The 27500-nt window shown below is 44.3% G+C and overlaps 1 protein-coding gene and 2 long non-coding RNA genes across 6 annotated transcripts; 2 read left to right on the top strand and 1 right to left on the bottom strand.

The window, feature by feature from the left end:
• Positions 1-5148: 5148 nt before the first annotated feature.
• On the bottom strand, positions 5149-17966 carry eif4g2a (eukaryotic translation initiation factor 4, gamma 2a). The gene is made up of 19 exons (XM_042073994.1): positions 17935-17966; positions 17424-17477; positions 16605-16763; positions 16316-16418; positions 16059-16190; positions 15534-15600; positions 15297-15448; positions 14967-15077; positions 14657-14839; positions 13274-13627; positions 13062-13160; positions 12835-12960; positions 12640-12744; positions 12301-12516; positions 10018-10276; positions 8862-9066; positions 7120-7340; positions 6914-7035; positions 5149-5926 (listed from the first exon to the last, which is right to left on the bottom strand). Exons 1-19 carry the CDS (start codon positions 17964-17966, stop codon positions 5861-5863), a joined length of 2766 nt encoding a protein of 921 aa, XP_041929928.1. The 3' UTR covers positions 5149-5860.
• LOC121693973 lies at positions 9167-9623 on the top strand. Of its 4 annotated transcripts, none has more exons than XR_006025633.1 (4): positions 9167-9237; positions 9285-9304; positions 9358-9495; positions 9547-9587. It is a non-coding gene; the product is annotated as an uncharacterized LOC121693973 (long non-coding RNA). The 4 variants fall into 4 exon arrangements; XR_006025635.1 differs by lacking the exon at positions 9167-9237 and adding an exon at positions 9606-9623 and having other exon boundaries at positions 9273-9302; positions 9358-9501; positions 9547-9560; XR_006025636.1 differs by lacking the exon at positions 9167-9237 and having other exon boundaries at positions 9268-9298; positions 9431-9495.
• LOC121693980 lies at positions 9684-9953 on the top strand. Its single transcript, XR_006025644.1, has 3 exons — positions 9684-9755; positions 9803-9877; positions 9923-9953. It is a non-coding gene; the product is annotated as an uncharacterized LOC121693980 (long non-coding RNA).
• Positions 17967-27500: the final 9534 nt, after the last annotated feature.

Below are 27500 nucleotides of genomic sequence, written 5' to 3'. Positions count from 1 at the left end.
AATGTAATCTATTGCATTACGTCTTCACTCTCTATGGGGATTAACACCTTACATTACGTTTGCGTTTAAAATGTTTCTATGGACATTGTTATCAATATCGTCCCCTTTTATTTATTATTTAATCAATGACAGTTGTGAAACATTAGCCAAGGTTGCGCTGTAGGCCTACCAGGCATTTTTACAGATAGCTGATCAATGCTTTGTCTTGGGGTTACTGAAAGCTGCATTCAAAAGTTAATGAACACGGCACTTCCTAGTGCTTTTAAAAATTGTGGAAATTCGAATTGCTTTATGGAAGCACTGTTGCTGCCCAGCTCGCACACACTCCTTCACAAAGTTGAATGGTGACACACACACATCTTGCAAAACATTGAACTGCGAGTGAAGTGCGCTTGCGAGTTGCGTTCCTTCTGTCATTAATACTAGAGGCTCTTCGCACTGAAAACAGTGGCAGTCCTAGCTTGTAGAACACCCTGATGTATTTGGAATCAATTTGTGGTGTGATTAACGTCAGACTAGTCATTAGTTAGTTGTGCACTATTTCCCGCTTAATAGTAAGGTAACAAAATGATGAGTTTTGTTTTTGGCCAATATTCTTGTCGCCCTCCCAGAATTCTGTATATCTTTGCTCACACACTGTAGGAACTGTAATGTGATTACTGACGTGTTACACCCAACTCTGCTCAGCTACGAGTAGAGACTAGAGAAAGAATCTCCCTAAATTCACTCCAAGTCGGCCTACCCCATACTGCATGACACAAAGCTATTTCTATTTATCCGTAAAATAACCGCATGCATTTGTTTAACTTTATGAAGCAGAACTAGGCAGGCTATTTGGAATGCACACATTTTGTTTGAGCAAGAGAGAGAAAACACAGCGGGCGCGATGGGGGGAGGGGGGGTCGTTATCTGGCCCCTGCATTTTGAAACTCGTTCCAGCGCCTCTGGCAATAACCCCTGACACTGTCAAGCCCGGTGTACTATGAATGCACATATACAAGACGCAGGAGCCACTTAACGGACATGCAATCCACAAGCCACGTCGGCGGTCTGAATAATATAAAGCCCTGAGATGTTTGCTGTCCATCACCATTTTCCACTCGCGCAGCCTGTCCAGCTGTGCGCTGTGGCAAGAAGCACGCGCTGCATCTTCTCACGATTGACAGCCAATTATGTTTTAGATAATAGTTGCCCTATTACTTTGATTTAAGCCTTTAAGTGATAATATGTTGAAACGTTACATTTCCATTTGTAACTGGACTCGTCTACAAACGATCCAAATATCGTTGAAAATATTTTTCGTAAACTCGTGACCGCGGGTCACCGCTGCACCTACTTATTTCGATCAGCCGGCACGTCCCTGAAACCAGTCAATTTTACTGTATATCACCATAATATCAATATAAAATCATATGACTGTTTATATACAACATAAGTTGTCGCATAATTAGAAGTATAGGTTGATTTTCAAATGGTGAATGTTATTTTATATCAACTAACGATCAATAAGTCCCTGCGCGTAATCTTTCTATCACGATTCAGCCAAAATGTGCACTTTTGCTGCCCCGAAAGTCATTTCGTTATATTCTCAAAATGGCAATGAAATTCAGTAGAAAGGAACAGAAAGTTCAGTCACGCAGAAAAACAGTTGGGCTTCAAAAATAAAGAGTTATAACATTAGAAGGGTACTCACGAATTCAGAATTCACCATGCGTAATGATCAGGATGAAGTCCCGCTATCCAACGCCCTGTAGTCCATGCAGAGTGCATGAGCCTCTCACGTGGGCACCGTTGGTCTGAGTTCATTTTCACTCTGTCTGACAAAGAAAGTTCGAAACACGACAATTTTCTAGCATTTACAGTCATATTCATCATCTTGATCAATCACTTGGTGTTAGTCTACTTTGCAAATGAAGGACATGGAACAGGAAGGAGATTAGCTTGCTAGCAGACTTAACATTAATGTTAAAAGATTTCAGACAAAAAAAAACTCTGGAGCTTTCCTTTCAGAAGTGTTAACATTTGGTCCAGTAGCCTAACGTTAGGTTGTTAAACTAAACCTCCAATAATGAGTTCAATAACTTCAGTAGTTCCCTGTTCTTCAACCCGTTACCATCGCCTGTCCACGCGCCATCTGCTCTTCTGTCCTGCCCAGCAGGGGCAACAGATAGTCAAATGAATCCCGAATTCTAATTGGCCTGGTACACGGCTCTACTTCTAAACTCACACAGGATTGGTTGCAATCTGTGCATAAATGCATTATGGTAAATTTATTTGTTTTTCAACATGCATAGTTTTAGACAAAGTCTAAAATGTATTACAGTATTGCTGTGAAAACTTTTGACTGCAAAAAGTGCACTAGTATAATCAATGTAAACAGTTCATTTAGACCCCAAGTTTTGATTATATGATTATATTTGTATAATATTTTTTATATTTGCTGCCATGTTATAGGTAGGGATCAGTGTTGGGGGGTAACAGAATACATGTACCGGCGTTGCGTATTCAGAATACAAATTATGAGTAACTGTATCCCGTTACAGTTACAATTTAAATAGTTGGTATTTAGAATACAGTTACATTGTTGAAATCAATGGATTACATGACGATACATACATTACATTTAGCAGACACTTACATTTGGCAGACACTTACTTGTCTGTTTCATACATTTATTCACTCTCTAAATAAATTAAGGCAACTCCATGCATTTCCCAGAAGCTCCTGAAAGCAATCTATGATGAAATTGTTTCCATGTTTAAATCCAAACCCCGCCTTCTTGCACTAGCCTCACATTGCACCCGTCAAAACGCAGCCAGCGCGCCTGCTGTAGGTTTACTGGTCACCTTGCTCTTTTATAGTTGTATCAGGTAGCTTAGTTGACTTTACATTTCCTATGTGGGCCTAACACATTCAGCCATTTGGAACAGAACAACATACCAGAAAAGGCCTGTTTAGTAAGCAGGATTTGATGGCCGCATTCCTACACTTATAAAATGCAATTCAATGCGGAAGTAATCCAAGTATTCAGAATACTCAGATTGAGTAACGTAACGGAATATGTTACAAATTACATTTGTGCGAATGTATTCTGTATTCTGTAACGGAATACATTTTAAAAGTATCCTTCCCAACACTGGTAAGGATTTAACTGTATGAAATTTTAACCTCACGGTTATAGTGACCAAAATTATCACGGTTTTCGATATTTAACGCGGTATTTTTAAAAGTGTGTTCAAAATGTTCAGTAAGCACTGATAGGCCTGCACAAGCTGAAATAGTTTCAAAAATGTTGATAGTGTTTACTATGTTACAAAAATATAGCCAAATCCTTATCAAAAGTTAACCTCATTTTTACCTGGGGGTGCTCATAGAGGGGGTGCTGAGGGAGAGTAAAACTAAATGTTGATGTGTTGATGTGTTGATGTGATGATGTGTTGATGTGTTGATCTGATCCTTTTATTCTGCTGCATTTGAAGGTGGCCTATTGCCACTGGAGGGGTATATTTTCGTTCACATTCATAGGCCTACATCCTGACTGCCAAAACGAACCTGGCTGAGCTGAGCATTCTTAACTCATAGGCATGTTACTGTGGCATGGCATTGTGTGTTGTCCCGTTCACTTTCTCCATGGTTATGTTTAATTGGCTATGTGCTTATAGCTTAACTTACCCTACCATGGTACTATTCGCTATTTCTGTTATTTGGATCCAGTGAGTGAGACCAAAGTAAGTGTTCAAAATAAAACTTTGTGGGTACATGACACAGTGCACGTTTTACGGTAAAAATGTTCTGCCTTTTAAAAGCAGGTGTAGCCTAATCCGAATCTCAGTTAAATCCATCAATTAGACAACAGAATCAGTAGGGTACCAGTTTTGTTTCATTGTACCAGGCCTACTGTATGTCAAAAGCAGGCTTGGGTGAAGCTGGAAAGGATTAAACACACGGTTTCCACACTGTGGTAATCAACCGTGATAATTATGATATTTGAAATGAAAACGGTAATTGTTATCGTCACCATCGGTTTACCATTATACCGGTAGTGCACATTGATCAACATTTCTGTAAATGTGCCAGTGTTTAATTTTCAACTGTAGTCCATTGGCAAGATGTTATACTAGGCACATGGTGGCTAACAAAAAGAACATTAAATCACATAGCAATTGATATACAGCAATAAAACATAATGCCATAGGACTGGCTCCATTAAAACATTTAGAACATAAGACATAACCATACAGCCATACAACCCTTAAGGGATCAGTAAAGTAACCATCTATCTATCATACATACACCATGGGTTACAGGACAGCTAAACTATAGAGGCAGACTTACATTAATGTATTATGAGAGGTGCTCACATTTTTGTATGCTCAAAAGCCATCTTGAGCAGATCTAGACCTCCATGCCCAAGCATACTACCTTTAAAGTAGATTATCTAGGCTTCCATACCCAAGCATACTACCTTTAAAGTAGATCTAGGCCTCCATGCCCAAGCATACTACCTTTAAAGTAGATTGGGCCTTTATGCCTTTAATGAGCGGACAGTGGAGAGTGACAGGAAGTGAGTGGGAGAGAGAGTCGGGGTGGGATCCGGAAAGGACCACGGGGCGGGAATCAAACCCGGTCACTGGCGTACAGTGCAGGTGCCCCAGCCAGTTGCGCCACAGCTGGGGCCCAAGCATAATACCTTGTACTTACTTACATCAATTAATGCTTTCTCTTGATTCCTTCTGTGAGTTCTTGTGTGAAGTGCTATTCTCGGTGCGGCCACCTGGTTGTCCAGGGAGGAACACTGCACAAACTGCTCAGCAATATGGACAACACTTCACATCCCCTGCCCACTTAAAACATCCCTTAATATGGCCATACTGTGAACAAGGATAATCCCAACATCACATGCAATGTCACTTTTACAGTTTTATTTGTACTGACAGGTGGTTGTAATGTATTATTTCTGAGGTTGAACAGTTCTGCAATCCTCCATCATAACTGGGTTAAAAGCTCCAAGATGTTCCTGCAATCCTCCATCATAACTGGGTTAAAAGCTCCAAGATGTTTCTGCAATCCTCCATCATAACTGGGTTAAAACCTTTAAGATGTTTCTGCAAGTTCTCAGCTTCTCACAAACAAGGCAGGAGACGGATGTGAAATTATTGAGGTTTATTGAAAGATAAGCAGCAGTGGTACAGGACGGACACACACACTCATTCTCTCTCTCACACACACACACACACACACACACACACACACACACACACACACAGGGGGAAGACTGGGAACAGGAGCATACAGTAACAGGCAAGTACACGCATGATCAGAACACAGCCACACAAAACTGCCCCAGGTCACTCTAGAACTTCTCCAGGGAGTGTAGAACCACCCCAGGTCACTCTAGAAGCGCTCCAGGGAGTCTAGAACCACCCCAGGTCACTCTAGAAGCGCTGCAGAGGCAGTGTGTTCTCCCCCTGGTTCATGATTGGCCGAGTATAAATAGGACTGCGGATGCCACCTGTGCGGAGGCGTCGGAACCACATCGAGATTCAGAACCATTTCTTAAAAAACACTGAGGGACAGAGCCTCAGGCAAACGTAAAAAAAGGAAAAACAAAAACACCTCCCCTCCTACACACACACACACACTCCAGACATGTTCAACTCCTCTGTTAAAATTATCAATATCATCCTCTTGTAAGTGGTCGAGCAATTAAAATCCCAACACACATCAGAGAGTCTGCAACACACCCCGTGCTCACCTCCTCCCCACACACACACACGAGGCAGCGCAGCATACTGACAAAGGATGGGGATAAAATCTGCTTGGCCTCAGGACATCAGGTGTGTGTGTGCATTCTCTCTGGTTACTCTTCATCATCTTCAGACTCCTCTTCCTCGGCAGTCTCCAGCCATGTCAGCCATTGGTTCACCTGTAACAGTTTTCAGAATCAGACGGAGAGCGTGTGACATGTAGCAAAGCACTTCTACCATTCACCACATCACACCACATCACATCACATCTAACACCACATCACATCTAACAGCATTCACCACATCACATCTAACACCATTCACCACATCACATCACATCTAACACCACATCACATCTAACAGCATTCACCACATCACATCTAACACCATTCACCACATCACATCTAACACCATTCACCACATCACATCACATCACATCTAACACCATTCACCACATCACATCACATCTAACAGCATTCACCACATCACACCACATCACATCTAACACCATTCATCACATCACATCTAACACCATTCACCACATCACATCACATCTAACAGCATTCACCACATCACACCACATCACATCTAACACCATTCACCACATCACATCACATCTAACACCATTCACCACATCACACCACATCACATCTAACACCATTCACCACATCACATCACATCTAACACCATTCACCACATCACACCACATCACATCTAACACCATTCACCACATCACATCACATCTAACAGCATTCACCACATCACACCACATCACATCTAACACCATTCACCACATCACATCACATCACATCTAACACCATTCATCACATCACATCTAACACCATTCACCACATCACACCACATCACATCTAACACCATTCACCACATCACATCACATCATATCTAACAGCATTCACCACATCACATCACATCATATCTAACAGCATTCACCACATCACATCACATCACATCTAACACCATTCACCACATCACATCACATCACATCTAACACCATTCACCACATCACATCACATCTAACACCACATCACATCTAACAGCATTCACCACATCACACCACATCTAACAGCATTCACCACATCACACCACATCTAACAGCATTCACCACACTGTTGTAGGAGACACACAAGGACACACAGACAGCTCACCTGGAAGAGGGCCTTGCCCTTCCCAGGAAACTCCTGAGCCAGATCCTCCTTCCAGGCCAGGAAGGCCTCCTCCTCAATGATCTCCATGTCATACAGGTTCACAAAGTACCGCAGCAGCATACCTGAACACACACACACACACACATTAAATCCAGATGCAAGCAGTGCTGTAGGCAAGTGTGTGTGTGTGTGCGTGCGCACCGTACCTTTGGGGAAGCCGAGCGTGTGGCAGTGCACCTGCAGAGCGTGGAGTGCGCTGACCTGCAGGTCCGTGTGCTCGTGGAGGAACTTCTGCATGACCGGCTTGAAGGAGAGCAGCAGCTGCTTCTCCTGCTCCTGCAGCTCTCTAGATGGCGCCAGAGAGCCGTCGTCCCACTCCTCCGCCACCACGCCCGCACCCAGCTCCTCACACACGTACTGCAGCAGGCTGGACACACACACACGGAAATTAATACACACACGTACTGCAGCAGGCTGGACACACACGGAAATTAACACACACACATACTGCAACAGGCTGGACACACACACAGAAATTTACACACACACACACACACACTGCAACAGGCTGGACACACACAGAAATTAACACACACAGAAATTCACACACACACACACACACAGAAATTCACACACACACACGGAAATTAACACACACACACACACACACACACACACACACACTGCAATAGGCTGGACACACACACGGAAATTAATACACACACCACACACTGCAATAGGCTGGACACACACACACAGAAATTAATACACACACACACACTGCAATAGGCTGGACACACACACGGAAATTAACACACACACACACTGCAACAGGCTGGACACACACACACACACACACATACATACTGCAACAGGCTGGACACACACACGGAAATTAATACACACACACGTACTGCAACAGGCTGGACACACACAGAAATTCACACACACACACACACACACACATACTGCAACAGGCTGGACACACACACACACACACACACACACATACTGCAACAGGCTGGACACACACGGAAATTAATACACACACACGTACTGCAGCAGGCTGGACACACACACACACCACATGGAAATTAATACACACACAAACACACACGTACTGCAACAGGCTGGACACACACAGAAATTAACAAACACACACACACACACACACACAGAAATAAACACACACACACACACGCGCGTACTGCAGCAGGCTGGACACACGGAAATTCACACACACACACACGTACTGCAACAGGCTACACACACGGAAATTAATACACACACGGAAATTAACACACACACACACACACACACACACACACACACACACACGTACTGCAACAGGCTGGACACACACGGAAATTAATACACACACGTACTGCAGCAGGCTGGACACACACACACCACATGGAAATTAATACACACACAAATACACACGTACTGCAACAGGCTGGACACACAGAAATTCACACACACACACACTGCAACAGGCTGGACACACACACACGCGTACTGCAGCAGGCTGGACACACACGGAAATTAATACACACGCGTACTGCAACAGGCTGGACACACACACGTACTGCAACAGGCTGGACACACACAGAAATTCACACACGTACTGCAACAGGCTGGACACACACACACACACTGCAACAGGCTGGACACACACGGAAATTAATACACACACAAATACACACGTACTGCAACAGGCTACACACACACGGAAATTAAACACAGCTAAAATGCAAAATGCGTACAGATCAAATTTAATACCTGCCCTTATACAATCCCAGACATTTTAAGGTTTTAAATATCAGAAATGAAATACAAGACGTTAAGACTTTAAGGATTCACAGGGACCCTGGTGTGTGTGTACATGGTGATGAGGATGTTGATGAAGCCCTTGTCGGTGTGTGGTGTGGAGTGTGAGTGTGAGTACCTGGTAATGAGGATGTTGATGAAGCCCTTGTCCGTGTGTAGGGTGGGCGAGACGTTGTCCTTGACCCAGCGGTAGACGTGCGTGGCCGAGGGGTCCTCTCTGACCCGACGCAGCAGCTCCTTCTCCAGACGCAGCAGAGGGAAGAGGAAGCCCAGCCCCTTCCCCTCCAGTAGCTCCAGCATGCGCTCCTTAGACTGGTCAATCTCTGCACACACACACACACACACACACACACACAGTTTAGTGCTGCCCTCCAGCATGCGCTCCTTAGACTGGTCAATCTCTGCACACACACACACAGTTTAGTGTGTGTGTGTATACCTGGCAGCATGGCGATCATGTTGACGCGGCTCTGCTGGAAGGTGTGTGTGTGTGTGTATACCTGGCAGCATGGCGATCATGTGGACGCGGCTCTGCTGGAAGGTGTGTGTGTGTGTGTGTGTGTGTGTGTATACCTGGCAGCATGGCGATCATGTGGACGCGGCTCTGCTGGAAGGTGTGTGTGTGTGTGTGTGTGTGTGTGTATACCTGGCAGCATGGCGATCATGTTGACGCGGCTCTGCTGGAAGGTGTGTGTGTGTACCTGGCAGCAGGGCGATCATGTTGACGCGGCTCTGCTGGAAGGTGTGTGTGTGTGTGTGTACCTGGCAGCATGGCAATCATGTTGGCGCGGCTCTGCTGGAAGGTGTGTGTGTGTGTGTACCTGGCAGCATGGCGACCATGTTGGCGCGGCTCTGCTGGAAGGTGTGTGTGTGTGTGTGTGTGTGTACCTGGCAGAATGGCGACCATGTTGGCGCGGCTCTGCTGGAAGGTGTGTGTGTGTGTGTGTGTGTGTATATACACCTGGCAGCATGGCGATCATGTTGACGCGGCTCTGCTGGAAGGTGTGTGTGTGTGTACCTGGCAGCATGGCGATCATGGTGACGCGGCTCTGCTGGAAGGTGTGTGTGTGTGTACCTGGCAGCATGGCGATCATGTTGACGCGGCTCTGCTGGAAGGTGTGTGTGTGTGTGTGTGTACCTGGCAGCATGGCGATCATGTTGGCGCGGCTCTGCTGGAAGGTGTGTGTGTGTGTACCTGGCAGCATGGCGACCATGGTGACGCGGCTCTGCTGGAAGGTGGGTGTGTGTGTGTGTGTGTGTGTGTGTGTGCATACCTGGCAGCATGGCGATCATGTTGACGCGGCTCTGCTGGAAGGTGTGTGTGAGCCAGTCCTGGTCCTTGAGACGAGCCGCTTGCTGCAGACACAGCAGGAAGAGGGGGAAGTGAGCTCCGCCCTCCAGGGGCGTGGCCAAGTCAGCCACACCCAGCAGACCCCCAATCACCGCCCTCGCTGCAAACTGGGCCAAGAAGGACTTGAGCAGCGGAACAGAGCCCTCCAACTCCGCAGAACACTCGAGCACACTAAGGAACGCCTACACACACAGAGAAACAGACGGAGAGAGGGGGGTGTGAGTGTGTGTGTGTGTGTGGGTCAACAGCGGCACTCTGGCCTGCCCGTCTAATCGGGTCAGTCATGGAGCTAAAACAGCTGAGGTGTGTTCAGAGTCGCACACATTGGAACATTTGCTAGCAGTTTTCTGTTTGCCTGAACACTCAAACAGTTTGAGGAGGTAATTCTCCACGCAAACATGTAGTGGAACTGGACAAAATCGTTGATATTTAAAATCTATTCAGAGAAGACGTTCCACCACCGTTTGCCGAATCTGTACGCACGCCTGGCAGTAACAACTGAATATGTATATATTTAGCAGTTGCTAAGATAATATTCTAGCATCTGTTTACAAGGAAATTTGTCTTGCATTACAAGCTCAGCAATCAGCACAGAAAGACATTAAAAACATTCAAGATCATAAAGCCATTCAGGCCACATGTAACAGGTGTAGCCTACACACAGGTAATGTCTGTTCGACTAGGAGTGAGGGGTCTACTTCACCCTCCTCTGTTGATTAGACTAGGAGTGGGGGGGGTCTACTTTACTCTCCTGCTCTGTTGATTAGTCTAGGAGTGAGTGATCTACTTCACCCTGTTGATTAGACTAGGAGTGAGGGATCTACTTTAGCCTCTTCTGACTGAGTGACAGAGCGAGGGAGGAAAGTGTCTACAGCTGGGCATCTTAAAGAATCTTCTGGATAGCAGGAGTTGGTACTCCTTACGTAGGGCTGGGCACCAAACGTTGATGCTTTTATGGCACCGACCGAAACGCTTCGATCCTATCGTATATCGAAAAATGTATTTTATTTCGGTGCCAAATTCCGATACCCAAAGAAATAAACCTTGGCGTCTGTTAGCCAGTTAACACTTGTGTGAAGAGATGTAAAGTGGCTGGTGATTAGCTGCCTCGTAATGTTACACAGGTCACACAGAATGAGGGATCTTTGAACATCACTTCAGAAACAGAAAGGTAGTATGCCATCTGTGGTGCTAGCATGACTTGCTCTTCGTCTGCTCTCTGGGTGCAGATCAGTTAGACCCACATCTCTTAAAAGATTGCAGCCCCCGACATTGCTGAACCTTTGACACACATTTTTAATTTACCATTCTGCCCTGGTTCTCTTCCAGAAGTCTGGAAATCAGCCCTAGTGACCCCTCTACATAAAGGAGGAGACCCAAGTGATTTGAATAACTATAGGCCAATCTCCAATGTTTAGCTAAGATGTTAGAATCTTTTGTAAATTAACAGCTTTGTTCCTTTTTGTCATCATATTCTATATTAAGTCCATATCAATCTGGGTTCAGAACTGGCCATCACAATTACAGCAGCAACTGCTGTAGTAAATCATATAGCTACTGTTGACAGTAAGAAACATTGTGCAGCTTTTTTTTACTGATTCAAAGACTTAACTGTTAACCACGGGTTACTTCTAGTAAAACTGACCGCTTGATCTTGAAGTTTCCTTTTAATGGTTTCAAGACTCAAATCAAATCTCTAATAGAACACAGTGGGTAGCTGTGACAGGATCAGCCTCAGAGCCATCGAGACTAAATAATGGTGTTCCACAGGGCTCAATTTTGGGGCCACTGTTGTTTACATTGTATATCAATGATATCTGTACTTCAGTAGAAAATTGTAAAGTGCATTTCTATGCAGATGACACAACCCTTTATGTCTATATATACTGATTTTAACTCTGTTGAAGAGGATATATTTAGAACTTGTCATTATTTCAATAAATTTGACAATTTTAAGCTTGACCTAGCACTTTCTTAGAGCGATGAGGGACAGGTGGGGCTCGAGAATGATCAAGGGGGCAAAGTGGGGAATGAAAGAAAAAGTTTGAGAAACACTGATCTAGTTTGTTAACTACCGTCATCTTTAAAAAGTGGGTCCCCAGAAAAAAAGTTTGAGAAACACTGCACTAGACCAATTCAAGGGTATGGCTGTCGTGAGAGAGCGAGAGATAGAGACAGCGAGAGAAAGAGATAGCGTGAATCTTACCTGCATGAAGTGTTCAGCGGTGACCAGTCCATCAGCGTGGAGTGTGTGTATGAGCGTGCTGATGCCCTCCCGGTCGGCGTCCGAACCCTCCAGAGACACTAGCATCATCTTGGCCAGGAGCTCCCACACACAGGAGCGCGGCGCACGCATCTCCTTAACCGCACACACCGCCTCACACAGCTCACCGCCATTCAGGTACGCACGCACCAGCGTCTCCTGGGAACACACACACACAGAATGACCAACAACGCTCACGTCCTGACCGTACAGTCACAGACAGTCCCCGCCTTACACCCACCCCCCCCCCCCCCCCCACACACACACAGGGTGTGAACTGACCGTCATCTTGAGGAGTTCCTCCTTGGAGGGTGGCGGTTTCTTGACACTCTTCTGGGGCTTCTCATGGATCAGAGGGGGACTGCTCTTCAACCCCAGCTGGGGAGGCTGCAGGGGAACAGACAGAGACAGACAGGGTTAGATGAGAGGGAGAGGGAGAGATACAGGGTTAGAATAGATTGTCTGTGTCTGTCTCACCTGTCCCAGGGGCGGGGTGTGTGTGCGTGGGGGCTGAGCACTGGGAGGGATCATGTTGGGAGTCTGAGGCTGCAGCTTGGGCTGGTTCTTATTGAGCAGGAAGGACTGAGCCGGACGCAGACTAACCTACACACACACAGAAAGAGAGAAAGGACACAGATCAGAGACATGTTCCTGTGAATATTGCATCTGTAGGTGACAGGGTAACAGGCTTGATTGACAGCTACCTCCTCAGCACTGAGAGGGCCCTTCTTGGAGAAGCGTGGGGTCAGGTCCTTGGACAGGCCATTCTGCTGGGACTGGTTGTGGAACAACGGGCTCTGAGCCTGGACACATACACACACACACACACACACACACAGATTAGAACCACACAGACATGTATTCAAATGCTCTGAACAATGCATCTCTAAACACACACACACACACACACACTCACCCGCTGCACCTGGTTGGGCTTGGTGAAAGCCTTGCCCCCCCTCTCCAAAGGAGTGTGTGCGGGGGGGTTGATGTATGCCCCGAGCGTGTGTGTCGGGGGGTTGTAGGGCCCGTGGCCATTGAACAGGCCGTTGCTACGGTGACGGCCGAGCGTGGGGGAGTAGTGCTCCTCCTGGATGACCCCGGGACCCGTGCCGATGCCACCACCAGGCATCTGTCCAAACATGTCCGCCAGGCCACCCAGCGCGTCCCCGCGCATGCCCACACGGGCCAGCGACGCCAGGAAGGAACTGTCCGGAAAGAAGTCCGAGCGGCCGCCGCCAGAATTCGGGGGCGGGATGAACACGCCCAGATCCTGTGAGGGACAGCAGAGAAGTACAGCTTTAGAGCATCATTACATTACCCATTACTAGCAGCAGCAGAGAAATACAGCTTTAGAGCATCATTACATTACCCACTACTAGCAGCAGGAGAGTAGCCCAAGCACGCATAGCTAACATAATTAGCATGATCACGTCAGTGTAATAATAGCAAGGATATCAGAGATGAGGCCATGCTTGCTTAGCTACTGAGCAGCATTCATAACGCTGATGTATTGTCCCCAACACTGATAAAAGAAAATCGCCTCTGACATTTCTAAAATAGATCCTATTTTCTCAGTGGTTCGGTTGGTAATGGAAACAGAAATAGTTTGGTACCAGTTCAAGCCCAGAGCTTGTTTGTTTGCAATTGATGAGTGAAGGCCCTACACTAGCCACAAATAAGCCCTAAAACCGTGTGTGTTGTAGGACCATCCTGAGCAGGGTGTCTGTGTCTCTTAATGGCTTCCTGGCGGATCTGGATGATGGTCTTGGGGCCGTTGTCAGTGAAGGCCTTGCTTAACGTGTGTGTGTGTACCATAATGGCTTCCTGGCGGATCTGGATGATGGTCTTGGGGCCGTTGTCAGTGAAGGCCTTGCTTAACGTGTGTGTGTGTGTGTGTGTGTGTGTGTGTGTGTGTGTGTACCATAATGGCTTCCTGGCGGATCTGGATGATGGTCTTGGGGCCGTTGTCAGTGAAGGCCTTGCTTAACGTGTGTGTGTGTGTGTGTGTGTGTACCATAATGGCTTCCTGGCGGATCTGGATGATGGTCTTGGGGCCGTTGTCAGTGAAGGCCTTGCTTAACGTGTGTGTGTGTGAGAGTGTACCTTAATGGCTTCCTGGCGGATCTGGATGATGGTCTTGGGGCCGTTGTCAGTGAAGGCCTTGCTTAATGTGTTTGTGTGTGTGTGTGTGTGTGAGTGTACCTTAATGGCTTCCTGGCGGATCTGGATGATGGTCTTGGGGCCGTTGTCAGTGAAGGCCTTGCTTAATGCGTGTGTGTGTGTGTGTGTGTGTGTGTACCTTAATGGCTTCCTGGCGGATCTGGATGATGGTCTTGGGGCCGTTGTCAGTGAAGGCCTTGCGGGGCTTCCAGTTGTTGTCCCGCAGCTCCAGAGTGTCCTGCAGCAGGAAGCGGATCCGAGAGGGCAGCTCCTGACAGGTCATCAGGTTTCGCATTCGCCCAAAGTACTGGTCCATCAGAGACTAAAACACACACACACACACACACACACACACACACACACACAGGTCAGTACTGGTCCATCAGAGACTAAAACAGTTAAGAGGGTTGAACACTGATGCGCGCGCACACACACACACACACACTTACCCTGGCCTTCTGGTGGTCAAGTCTAGGCCCCACAGTCCTCATGATCTGACACAGACACTCCAGGTCCTCTCCCATGTCCTTAAGCTGCACCCTCTTCTTCTTCTCCAGAAGCTAAGACACAGACACAGACACAGACACAGACAGAGACAGACACAGACACAGACACAGACACACCATTATGATCATCGTCAAGTTGCCTGCTGAGTGCTTCCCCAATATCAAAAGGAAAACTGTTGAAACATTGGTCACGACGCAGCAACAATGGCTTCATGACAACACAGTAACTCGTCTCCCACCGACAGCCACAGGTGAAGCCTCTGCTAAACTTACTGTTTTGATGCACTTATGAAGGATAGATTCGTGGATGAGGTCCAGCTTGCCAAGCTCTCCGATAAACTTGATGTTGCCGAGCATCTTGATCTTAGCAACAGCCCGTTGCTCCTCCTCCTCCGCTGAGAGGGGAGTGTCCTGCTTGTCGTAGACTGGAGGGGGAGGAGCAAAACATGTCAACCATACAGTCAGAGGCCGCAGCCAATCAGACGATCAGAAGCATATCAGACTACTCACCTTCAACATTTTTTGCTCTGTTTTCAAACTCATCCTGAAGCTTAGCAATCAACACTCTCCTGAAAGTCTGAGAGAGAGAGAGAGGGAATTTAGTAGATCACTTCATTTAGCCAGCATGAACTTGTGTGATGCTGCAGAAGTCTCTGGAAGAGTGTGTGTGTGTGGATATTTACATCCCCGTTTCTGATTTGAAGGGTGTGTGTGACGAGTGCTGTGGATTTCTAAAGCAATAAAGATTCTAGGGAGGTGTGTGTGTGTGTGTATGTGGTGTGTGCTGAAGCATGACTCAGTGCTCCGCTTCTGGGAAGGCTGTGTGTGTGTGTCTGACTTACGGTGCTCCGTTTCTGGGGAGGTTGTGTGTGTGACTTACGGTGCTCTGTTTCTGGGGAGGCTGTGTGTGTGTGTGTGTGTGTGTGTGTGTGTGTGTGTGTGTGTGTGTGTGTGTGTGTGTGTGTGTGTGTGAGACTTGCGGTTTCTGGGAAGGCTCTGTGCGTGTGCACATGTGTGTGCGTGAGACTGACTTACGGTGCTCTGTTTCTGGGGAGGCTGGTTGTCAGGGGTGGGGCCATCAAAGCTGGGAGCGTCCTCAGCCAATCGGAGACAGAGTTGAGCGTAGAGAGAACTGTACTTGGACTCCTCCAAAGCCTTATCCACTATCTGCGCACACACAGTTTTAACATTAAATCCATCAATACATAGCAGCAGATGAACATTAAGGCGGCACTTAAGCTCCACTTAGGCTACGGAAAAACGCATGCACAGAGCACACACACACGCCTTACCAGTAAGATGACTCCTTTAAGGACTAATTTGGAGTCGATGCCAACGTTCAGCAGCTCAAGACATAGTTTGTCAAACTTTTCCGGGGTCAGTTTGTTTAGTATGCTGCAGAGACAAACAACCCAGTGAGAATTACAAACACACAGACACACACACACACAAATGAACAGTGTCTCACACACCCTCTCAAATGAACACAGTGAGAATCACAATCACACACACTCTCAAATGAACAGTGTCTCACACACACTCTCAAATGAACAGTGACGGCACGCGGCAGATGAAACTTACCCTCGGACTTTCCTGAAGATGGCGTCGTGGCGTTCTTTCTCACTGCCGGAGCTGCCATCTCGTCTAGTGCTTCGGGAAGGAACCCATTTCTGGCCGCCAGAACCGGTCTTGGGATAGTGCTGAGAGGCTCCCCTCCCGCCTCCTCCGCCCGAAGACGCACTGAGACAGGCCAATCAGATCACAGTACAATGAAATTCAACCAATCAAAGCAACAGAGGATTGAGATATGGTAAAGGATTCACATTGTGAAACATCCACCATGTAGCAGTGGACTTGTACACACCGACTTTAGTGTATGCATGGGTTTCATCCAGTACCTTGCCACAGGTGTATAAAATCAAGCACCATGCAGTCTGCATTCATAAACTAGGTGCTTGATTTTATACACCTGCGGCAAGGGACCTAATGAAACCCATGAATAATGACGACTCCTGATGTCCCAGACACCACAGATCTCACATAAGTGTTTATTTACTGGCAGTTACAGACAATTCTCCACTGTGTTTCTACCTCGGTCTTGTGGATTATATGTAAGTGCGCTAACTGTATTGTACGTCATGTGGATTATATGTAAGTGCGCTAACTGTATTGGCTTTTTAATGCATGTTGTACGTCATGTCTGTCTTCTGAATGGACCTTGAGTCTGGCAATAAAAAGTTGATGTAGACGCTGGAACACCAATTTCCCTTTGGGGATGAATAAAGTAGATCTATCTATCTATCTATCTATCTATCTATCTATCTATCTATCTATCTATCTCTTAGGGCTACTTAGAAAGCACAGCCGCACTCCAGAGGCCAAGGTCATGCACACACTCACCTGAAACGAGAAGCACCCCCTTCTGCGATCACACTCTCCACTTTGGCGGCTGGACTGACAGGAACTCAGGAAGAATCAGTAAGATCAGAAAGGACAGGAGAACACGTCTGCGGGCCAGAGAGAGAGGGGGTGTTAGAGCAGGTAAGCTAGAAAAGACCACTTACAAACACCAGTGGTTAGCCTAGCAATCTGCTTGGAAATACCCCTTAAACACATATGCCTGATGAAGGCCCAGTAGTGAACCATTCAGGAAATCAGTTCAGCCAGCTCAAGAACCTGAAGGAGAATCCACCAACTGTGTAGGCAACTTTTTCTCAACAAACAATACAGTCCAACCAAGGACAGCTGACGGAACATACAGTGATAATGACACCCCATCAGGAAGTGGCAAATAAAGATTTCCTTACAATATGCTGTTGGCTGACCTCGCCCAAGAGAGCTAGCCAGCTATCCTGTGCCGAGGAAGGAATGTTTGCCCAGAACAAAGGGCGGATCATAGCTCGTCATTTACCACGAGCTAATTGGGGCTAGCGGGTCGGCCATCGCATATAGTAAACGTTAGCTCAAAGAGAAAGAATTAGTCAAACCAGTTATAATTTCAAGGCAAAGGTTTTCGTTTAGCCATTTAAATGAACACGACAGACAGTTTTTCGGGGCTAATTGCATTCGCCGACGTAACTCGTTTGTCACCTCCTATAATTTGAGGCTCTGTTGTCCATCTTTAACGGTGTAGCAGCTACCGTTACAATACAAGGTTCTTGTTCGCTTAGCCATAATATGTCTGGTACAGCTCATCTAAAGTCAACATCTCTGCGAGAGGCCGATGGTCTGCCTCAATCCAGACAGCTGGTAAATATGGCCCAGGTGCTAACTGGCTAAACGAACGGGCTAACGTTAGCTGGCTAAAGCCAGATGGCCTACATTTGAACCTTTATACAATGCGGGGACAACGAAAATAGGTTAACGTTACATCGGAAGAGTACGGATGACTGAACATTTAACGTTATGAGCGTAATACACATACATGCGACATTTGAGGCTTACAACATAAGATAGAAACGTATGGCCAGCAACCAAGCTAACAAGGCCGGCTAGGAAGATTAAATCACGTTTGCTAAGTTAATTAGCTAGCTAGCATAGCTAACTATTCTAGGATGGTCGTCGTCGACTGGTTGATTCACCTAAGGATGTAACCATCCATCGGTTGTTTTCGTACAATAATGATTGCTTTTTGATGCCGTGTTAATTAGAATGAATAGTTTAGGTGTAATCGCTATATAGCATCCACTTAATCCCCGTAATCAAAATATCATGCCGGCCGGCCCCGGTGCTGGTGGCAGATGTTGGCCATCCAAGACGCCATTTTCTTCCAGCCAGGATAGTTGGCCAGTTTACCCATCGAGAATATAGCAAAGCTACGACGCTGACTGTGAAAGTGTACGACAAACATACATGTAATCCACCTCCTGCCACAAACGACCTTTTGATATGAACACTAACACGATTTAATAACGAACATTAAAACGATTTCGCAATCAGTGAGAGTGACGAATAAACATCAGCGTCTTACCTTTACCAAAAGAAGGTCAGCTTCAATATGATTGTTTCCACTACTTCTGAAAATAGTTAATATAAAAAGCGAGCAGTGACGGAAATCACTGACCAGCTTCTCTTAGCGTAGCCTTACAAACGTATCCCTCTATTGTCTGTAAAGATTGCTGCTTTGCCGGTGTTGCAATCAGATGGGGATAATCATGGGACTGCTGACTCTCTGACCTGACGTCAGCCGTAACGCAGGTTATATATTTTGAACGTGGGCCTACGTCATCACGCCGTGACGACATATTTCCTGCCCTACTTCTGAGAGATCAACCTGTGAAATTCCAAAGAAATGCTTAGGCCTATCAGAACAAGTAGGCTACAGTTTTTTTAAAACAAAAAAGAACAAGTACAGGCAGCAGCTCATACTGTAACTGAACTAAGCCTGTGACCATTTCAAATCATAAGTCCTAGCAGTGATTAAATTGGCTTTTGTAGGGAGGGGGAGCCCTTATTAACGGTCAATGGTTATCATTTAAAATCGCACCGTAAAATTATTTAATGTGTTTTAAAGGGGCTCTTTTTCCAGTATTAATGTATGAGGTAGGGTTGAGTAGTTATTCAAACAAAGAGAAATACTTTACAATTGACTTACTTTGTTATATTGTTTACCTTTGATGTAAACAGGCAGGCTGTGCCTATTTCTTTAGGGCTTTCCTACTAATGCACACTGTAGTTCCATATGTCAGAATGACATCTTCCAGGGTCCGCGTCATCGTTATAGATCTAGAGCTGGACTGGGGCACAAGCCTAGGGGGGTCTGGGGGCATGCTCCCCCGTAAGACAATGTTGATATTTTAATGTTTAAATGCATCAATCTGGTGCACTTTGAAAAGAAATTCGAAAAGTTAGACTTAATTCTTTTTATATATGGATAGAAATATTCATGCTGTAGCCTAAACTATTTTGCACTTCAGAATTTTAACCATGCACACACAGGTGGAATAGTTATGATGATACTGCAATAAGTTCACAACCACAAGGCATATTTACTGAGTTTCACAATTCTGAAATGGTCAAAAATAGTGTATTTCAGCACTCCATTAAAATTATGCAGTAGCCCGGTGGTCACCTGTGTTGTTCAGCTAACTAAGATAAGATAGTCATATTAGTCATTGAGTCATATTGGTCATTGAGTCATATTGGTCATTGTAATGGGCATCTACAGTACGCTCCAGAATTATTGGGACCTCTGCTAAAGTTGACTAAAAAGAGGAATATAAAATCATCTTTTAGAAATTGATCTTAATGCCTTAAGTAAAATAATGTATCATAAATAAATAAATGTTCTTCCTTAAAATACAGGGGTCATAATGTTACATTCCCGTAGAGGCAGGCAGATTTATATTTTTAAAGGCCAGTTATTTCATGGATCCAGGACACTATGCATCCTGATAAAGTTCCCTTGGCCTTTGGAATTAAAAGCCCCACGTCATCACATACCCTTCACCATACAGAGATTGGCATGGTTTTATTTCAGTTACTACTAGCTGGTTTGATGCTCATTGAGCTCAATGCAAATCAAACCAGCTAATAGCCCCCCCCCCCACTCCCCCACACTTAAGAACATTGGGGCAGCCGTGGCCTACTGGTTAGCACTCTGGACTTGTAACCGGAGGGTTGCCGGTTCGAGCCCCGACCAGTGGGCCACGGCTGAAGTGCCCTTGAGCAAGGCACCTAACCCCTTACTGCTCCCCGAGCGCCGCTGTTGTAGCAGATAGCTCACTGCGCCGGGATTAGTGTGTGCTTCACCTCACTGTGTGCTGAGTGTGTTTCACTAATTCACGGATTGGGTTAAATGCAGAGACCTTTTGGATGAGGCAATGGCTCTCTGTTTAATGGCGGTTCATCACAACTTACAACAACCTTCCACAACGAAACCTCAAAGAGTGTTACTTCTATACTCTTTGCCTCAACACCCCAAACTTTTCATTACCATGGGAACTGATAAACAATTGTCCATTCTCAATGCTACAATATCGATACTCTACAGTTATTTTCAAACATACAACTAATAATCCTGCATGTTATATTCCATAAAAACCCAAAGGCATTTTACTTGTAAAGAAACTTCTGATGTAAGACAGGCCAAATAGAGTGCACATGGTGTGGACTGCTAGGTTTCCTGACTGCTAGGTCTCCTGATACAGCCAGCAGCAGCAGGAGTTGTTTTTCAGACATGTTGGTTTCAGCTCAGGCCTCAGGGTTCCCCTTTAATTTCGCAAAACACTCTCTGCCCGTAAAGGAAGTAAGAAAGAGACGTATGCCGTTGACGAAATCTTGACTCCTTCTTTACAGACCGCGAGGCAATGGCCACACCCTGTTTCCACAACACATACAGACACAGACACACAGACACAGACACACACACAACACACACACACACACACACACACACACACACACACACACACACACACACACACACACACACACACACTTGAGCAAGGCACCTAACCCCTCACTGCTCCCCGAGCGCCGCTGTTGTAGCAGGCAGCTCACTGCACCGGGATTAGTGTGTGCTTCACCTCACTGTGTGCTGAGTGTGTTTCACTAATTCACGGTTTGGGATAAATGCAGAGACCAAATTTCCCCTCACGGGATCAAAAGAGTATATATACTTATACTTACACAGACACACACAGACATGGGCAGTATTTTAATTAGATGTATTTGAAATACATGTTTAATTACTTTAGCGTATATTGTATGTAGTATTTTACAGGATTGGAAAAAAATCAAATGTAGTTTGTAACAAATACTTTGAGGGATTATATTTAGAGTATTTCAAATACTTAAATCTGACATTTTTTCTCAAGTAAGCCAACATTTGATCACTCAGGTAAACATACTATAACCATGACGATATGCTTATCATGGTCTGGGAGCCAAAGGACAGAATCTTGGTGAACCTGGTTTTGTCCGTTTGTTTCTTTGCTGTTTCTTGTTGTCTAAGGGTTACTTCTAATAAGAATATACGGAGGGTGTCTGGTTATATCCTTTGGCCAACTTCCTATATTCAGCTGTAAAGTTGACCTAAATAGCAATTTGTCCATACAAATGCCAATCTCATTACCCTTTTGGAAGGACAACATAACATCTAAACCCATTTCTCCTTTTTCTTGCAGTAGTATGCCACATTGTGACCAATGTAAGTGTTAGATCTAACTTTTCTCTTTTATGATCCCTTCTGAACATGTCCAGAGTTGGAAAAAATGCAAAGAAAACTCAATTGAGGGATCCAAAATGGTCAACTCTATCACCCTTTTGCAAGGAGGGTATAAACATGGGGTATAAATCCAATTTAGTTTGTGCCAATTTTAAGTCACCCTGTAGACAACTTTAAAGCATTAGATCTGTCTATTCTGTTTTAAAGTAAAAGCTAAAGTAAACATCTGTTGTGTAAATTGTTATGGTATTGATTTAAGTAAGGGATAATGTATAGAACGCCGGTCATTATTGGGAAAATAAGTCTCGACAGGGCGAACCGGACCCCGACGCGCAGTGGAGGTGTCTTGTTCCGCCCTGAAGGGACTTATTTTCCCAATAATGACCACCGTTCTATACATTATCCCACTTATTACACGGCTACTTGCCAAAACGAAACAATAAACTCCCCACGATGTGACTCTTTAGCCTACATAGCCTAGGCTGTTGCCTATTTGTTACCGTTTCATCGTGGCTTTTGGTGAGAAACAAATAGTTTGCAACAGCACACGCTGAACTTGAATCAAACATTCTTTAGAACACAGCTGATCAACCGTCTGCTTTCACTTTTGAATGAAGTTCCAGTCCTTGCGCAGTAATATGAAAGATGTAAATTAGAAGCACAAAGCCCATTTTCCTTGACAGCGGTCTGTTATACTTAGCAACGGTCTGTTATTGAGAATTAGCAGACCACCGAACGTTGGGAAGGCCCATTCAAGTGAATGGAGCATTCTGCAGCATTATGAAGAGCCGTGTAATAAAGCCTAATAATGTGGTGGGTCCACCTGAGAACTGAGTGTCAATAATATGAACACCTTTACAAGGGTTAAACCCTAACATTAACATGGCCATTTCCTCAGAAGGGTTAAAGGGTTAAACCCTAACATTAACATGGCCATTTCCTCAGAAGGTATAAAGGGTTAAACCCTAACATTAACATGGCCATTTCCTCAGAAGGGTTAAAGGGTTAAACCCTAACATTAACATGGCCATTTCCTCAGAAGGGTTAAAGGGTTAAACCCTAACATTAACATGGCCATTTCCTCAGAAGGGTTAAAGGGTTAAACCCTAACATTAACATGGCCATTTCCTCAGAAGGGTTAAAGGGTTAAACCCTAACATTACCATGGTCATTTCCTCAGAAGGTATAAAGGGTTAAACCCTAACATTACATGGTCATTCCCTCAGAAGGGTTAAAGGGTTAAACCCTAACATTACCATGGTCATTCCCTCAGAAGGTATAAAGGGTTAAACCCTAACATTACCATGGTCATTTCCTCAGAAGGTAGTTGTGCACAGAATTAATAGTCCCCTGCCAAACAGTATTTCTCGTCTCTTGGGGATATGTTTTCAATAATATGCCTGTAGTTTCTTTTAAAAGTTGGTATACAAAGATTATTGTGTGGCCATATGTGGGTGTGGGTATGTTTGTTTTTTAAAATAAATAATTACTTGTATTTTAATTAAATACATTTAAATATTTTTCCTCATTAGTATTTTGCATTTTATTTTGTTACATTTCATGAGCCAGTAGTTGTAGTTTGTAACAAAAATAGTTTTTGACGTATTTATGTGCACCTCTGCACACATATACGGTAGGATAGACACAAGAACTGTTCGTAAACAGCAAGTCATGCCTTAATAGCTCCCCCATCTGGTCATTATATAAACTACTGATTTTAGACAACTAGTGGCTTTAGTGCCATGCTTATAGAAAGTATGTGAGCATATGTCAAATAAACCACATTTAGTCTTTTTAAAGTACCTTTATTATATTGACACGTTTTTACTTAAATGTATGTACCCACATGGATATGCACTCGTATCTTATTGATTCCCATGTACACGTTGTTTCATAAAGGCTCAAGCATTTGAAAAGTTTACATTCACATTCAGTATTGTGCTTTTGAAACTGGTTTGATTCCATGTCATGAACACATATAAAATGCCCCATGTCATTAACACATATAAAATGCTCCATGTCATTAACACATATTACAAGCAACAAACGGTCACAGTCTAGGACCACCGAGCTGATAAACAGCAGGGTCGCCCATCACGACTTCAGACTGTTTTGTTCTTCTAGTGCTCTCCAGACTGCCAGTGAATTCTCCGGGTTGGTCAATTATAAAGAACTTTGTTGCCGCCGCATTGGTTGTGAAGACACAGCTGTGCACAGTTTTCACGAGGGTCATCATTGCCTTTGGACATTGTCAGCTGGTTTGGAAATTGGACTAATTTAACATGATTTTTTTTTCTTTTGAAATTGATTTTCTTTTTACTTTTTATTTGTTCATTTGTTTTTTGTCTGTCTTGTATGTCTTGGTGTCACGGGTACGCTGGCAACTACGCCGCTCCGTCCGGCATCTATTGTGTTATTTTTTAAATGTAGGCTATTTGTCATGTCTTGATGTCACAGGCACGCTGGCGACTACACCGCTTCATCCGGCATCTTTTATCTTGTTGTTATGTGTCTTGTTTGTGGAGTGCTTTGGGTTGCACTCTGTGCATGTTAAATGCGCTTTAAAAATAAAACTTGACTTGACATATAAAAGTGCCCATCATCCATCTCATCTGCCAGAACATCGCTGTCATATCCACCTTCCACAATAATCTGAAAAACATCAGCCACAGCATTCTTTTTCATTTTCTGCAAAGAGCAAAAAATTATACATAACATTCAAATTAACATTAAAAAAAATCATTATTCTACAACCCCAAAACAGAAAAAGTTGGGACGTTGTGTAAAATGCAAATAAAAACAGAATGTGATAATATACAAGTCTAGTAAACCCATATTTAGCAGCAAAAAGGACATAGACCACATATCAAATGTTGGAAATGAAAATTTGGACTATTTCATGGGAAATATATGATCATTTTGATATTGATGCCAGCAACACGTTTCAAAAAAAGTTGGGACGGGGGCATGTTTACTACTGTGATGCCTCACCTCTTCATTTTAACACAGTTCTGTAAATGTTTAGGAACTGAGGAGACCAGTTGCTACAGTTTAGAGAATGACATGCTGCCCCATTACTCCCCGATACAGGATTCCAGTTTCTCAACAGTAGTCATGACTCATGTTTATCATTCCATTATGCACCAAATTTGACAATTCTGGACTGCAGACAGGTCATCTTAGCACCTGGACTCTTCCTCTATGGAGAAATACTATTTAAATATGTGCAGAATTAATTTTGCCATTGTTTTCCTGAAATATTCAAGGTCTTCCCTGGAAAAGACATTGCCTGGATGGCAGTATATGTTGCTCAAAACTTGTATACATCATTCAGAATTGATTGTGCTTTGCCAAATGTGCAAGATGCCCATGCTGTAGGCATTAATGCTCCTCCACACCGTCATAGATGTTGAGTTGAACTGAGCACTAAAACAAGTTGGATAGGTTGGATACTTGGATAAGCCCTCTCCTCTTTAGCCCAGATGAATCCATTATTTACAAAAAGAATGGCAAATTTTGATTGGTCTAACCACAGGACCTTTTTCCATGTTACCTCTGTGCATTTTAAACAAGCTCAGGCCCAGATAAGACGGTGGTATTTTCTGTATCATGTCATACAATTTTAGCTGTTACAATTTTGGCTGCAGTTTTTGAATCAGTATCAAACTGTGCACATAGACAATGGTTATCAGAGGTTTTCCTGAGCCCATACAATGACAGGTCTGGAAACAGGTCTGGTGTTGATGCCATCTGGGGTCCAAAAGACCACGGCCATCCAATTTGTTTTTCAGCTATTTCCCTTGTTTGCAAAGATTTCTCTGGATTCTCTGAATGTTTTAATAATATTATGTCCTGTAGATGATGAACTCCCAAAATACTTCACAATGTCATCTTAAGAAGCATTAAAATTACATTGTTTCATCATTTGTGCACACAGGTTTACACTGAGTGATGAATACCCCTACATCTTTACTTCTAAGAGACCCTGCCTCTCTGGGATGCTCTTTGTCATACCCAATCATGTTGCCAGTTACCCTAATTAGTTGTGAAACATTCTTCATTTTGTTTTCTTTATCATTAAACAACTTTTCCAGCATTTTGTTACCCCCGTACCAACTTTTTTTGAAACATGCTGCTGATATAAAATTCAAAATGACCATATATTTTCCATGAAATAGTCACATTTGTCATTTTCAACATTTGATATGTTGTCTGTGTCATTTTTGCAGCTAAATTTGAGTTTAAGAAATTTGCAGATTATGACATTTTGTTTTTTTATTCACATTTTACACAACGTCCCAACTTTTTCTGTTTTGGGGTTGTAGTAAAAATATGTCCACCACATCATTTGAGCATCATATCAGGCTGCTGTGGACATGGGTCCAGGCTCTAGTGTCAAGTCTAGAGTCTAGAGCTTTCGTCATGCATGCAATATAACTACCTTATAATGATAACCTTATAATGCTTTACATTGTCATAATTGAGAACACTAGTAACTTCTATTATTTAAATATCAGAAGATTATGGAAGTTGAAGTTAAAATAACAGTAAAACCGAATATGGAGACCACATGACACTATATATTAAGGTTTTTCATGTGACGCAGTGTTTGCTTTGTTTACATCAACCTAGTAGGCACGGGAGAAGTTGAACCTATTGAACATCGTCATCTGCAGCTGCCATTTCTGTATTTCAGCAATGTCAACATTTCAGGTATCAATAAAGGTGATGATGAAACGTTATCCCATCGGGCAGTATTTGATAGCCTGTCCCAGAAAACTATGTCCAGCTGCTCTAGTCCCTGTGGAGAAGAACTCCTCATATGGAACCAGAGAGTTCCACTTTGCTCAGAGCCTGTAGGTGGCAGTGCTGCTCCTCTCGTTGATCACATCTGTCTAAAGTCACACACAGCCCACACTGTCCTCAAGCTAAACTAATGACTTGATAGAACTTTCACTAGACCTAGATAAACCCTTTGCTCTCTCTCTCCTTCTCTTTGTGTGAATGTGTGTGTGAGAGAGAGAAAGAGAGAAAGTCAGTTTCCAATGATTCTGTGTTAGAGGTGTGTGTGTGTGTTTGTGTGTGTGTGTCTGTTTGTGTGTTTGTGTGTGTGTGTGTGTGTGTGTGTGTGTGTGTAGGTGTGTTAGATGTATTTGAGATGTGAGTGTGATGTGTTTTGAAGTGTGTGATCTGTTTCAGTGGAGTGTGATGATGTGTTTGATGTGTGTGATGTCTTGTAGTGATGCCAGGCTCTCTGATAGTTGTATCACACACACACACACACACACACACACACACAAACACACACA

The sequence above is a fragment of the Alosa sapidissima genome, chromosome 20 (assembly GCF_018492685.1).
Source record: "Alosa sapidissima isolate fAloSap1 chromosome 20, fAloSap1.pri, whole genome shotgun sequence".
NCBI lineage: Eukaryota > Metazoa > Chordata > Actinopteri > Clupeiformes > Clupeidae > Alosa > Alosa sapidissima.
The sequence above is the reverse complement of the archived record's forward strand: the minus strand, read 5'-3'. Positions and strand labels throughout refer to the sequence as shown.

What these genes read in the sequence shown, in the direction of transcription:
- eif4g2a (XM_042073994.1), bottom strand. Translation starts at nt 17,966, where the DNA reads ATGGCCGACCCGCTAGCCCCAATTAGCTCGTG. An exon ending in ACACCCCGCCCCTGGGACAG is followed by an intron (nt 12,745 to 12,834) that starts GTGAGACAGACA and finishes GTTCCCCTGCAG; the next exon opens with CCTCCCCAGCTGGGGTTGAA. An exon ending in CATGATCGCCATGCTGCCAG is followed by an intron (nt 9,067 to 10,017) that starts GTATGCACACAC and finishes GTGTGTGTGCAG; the next exon opens with AGATTGACCAGTCTAAGGAG.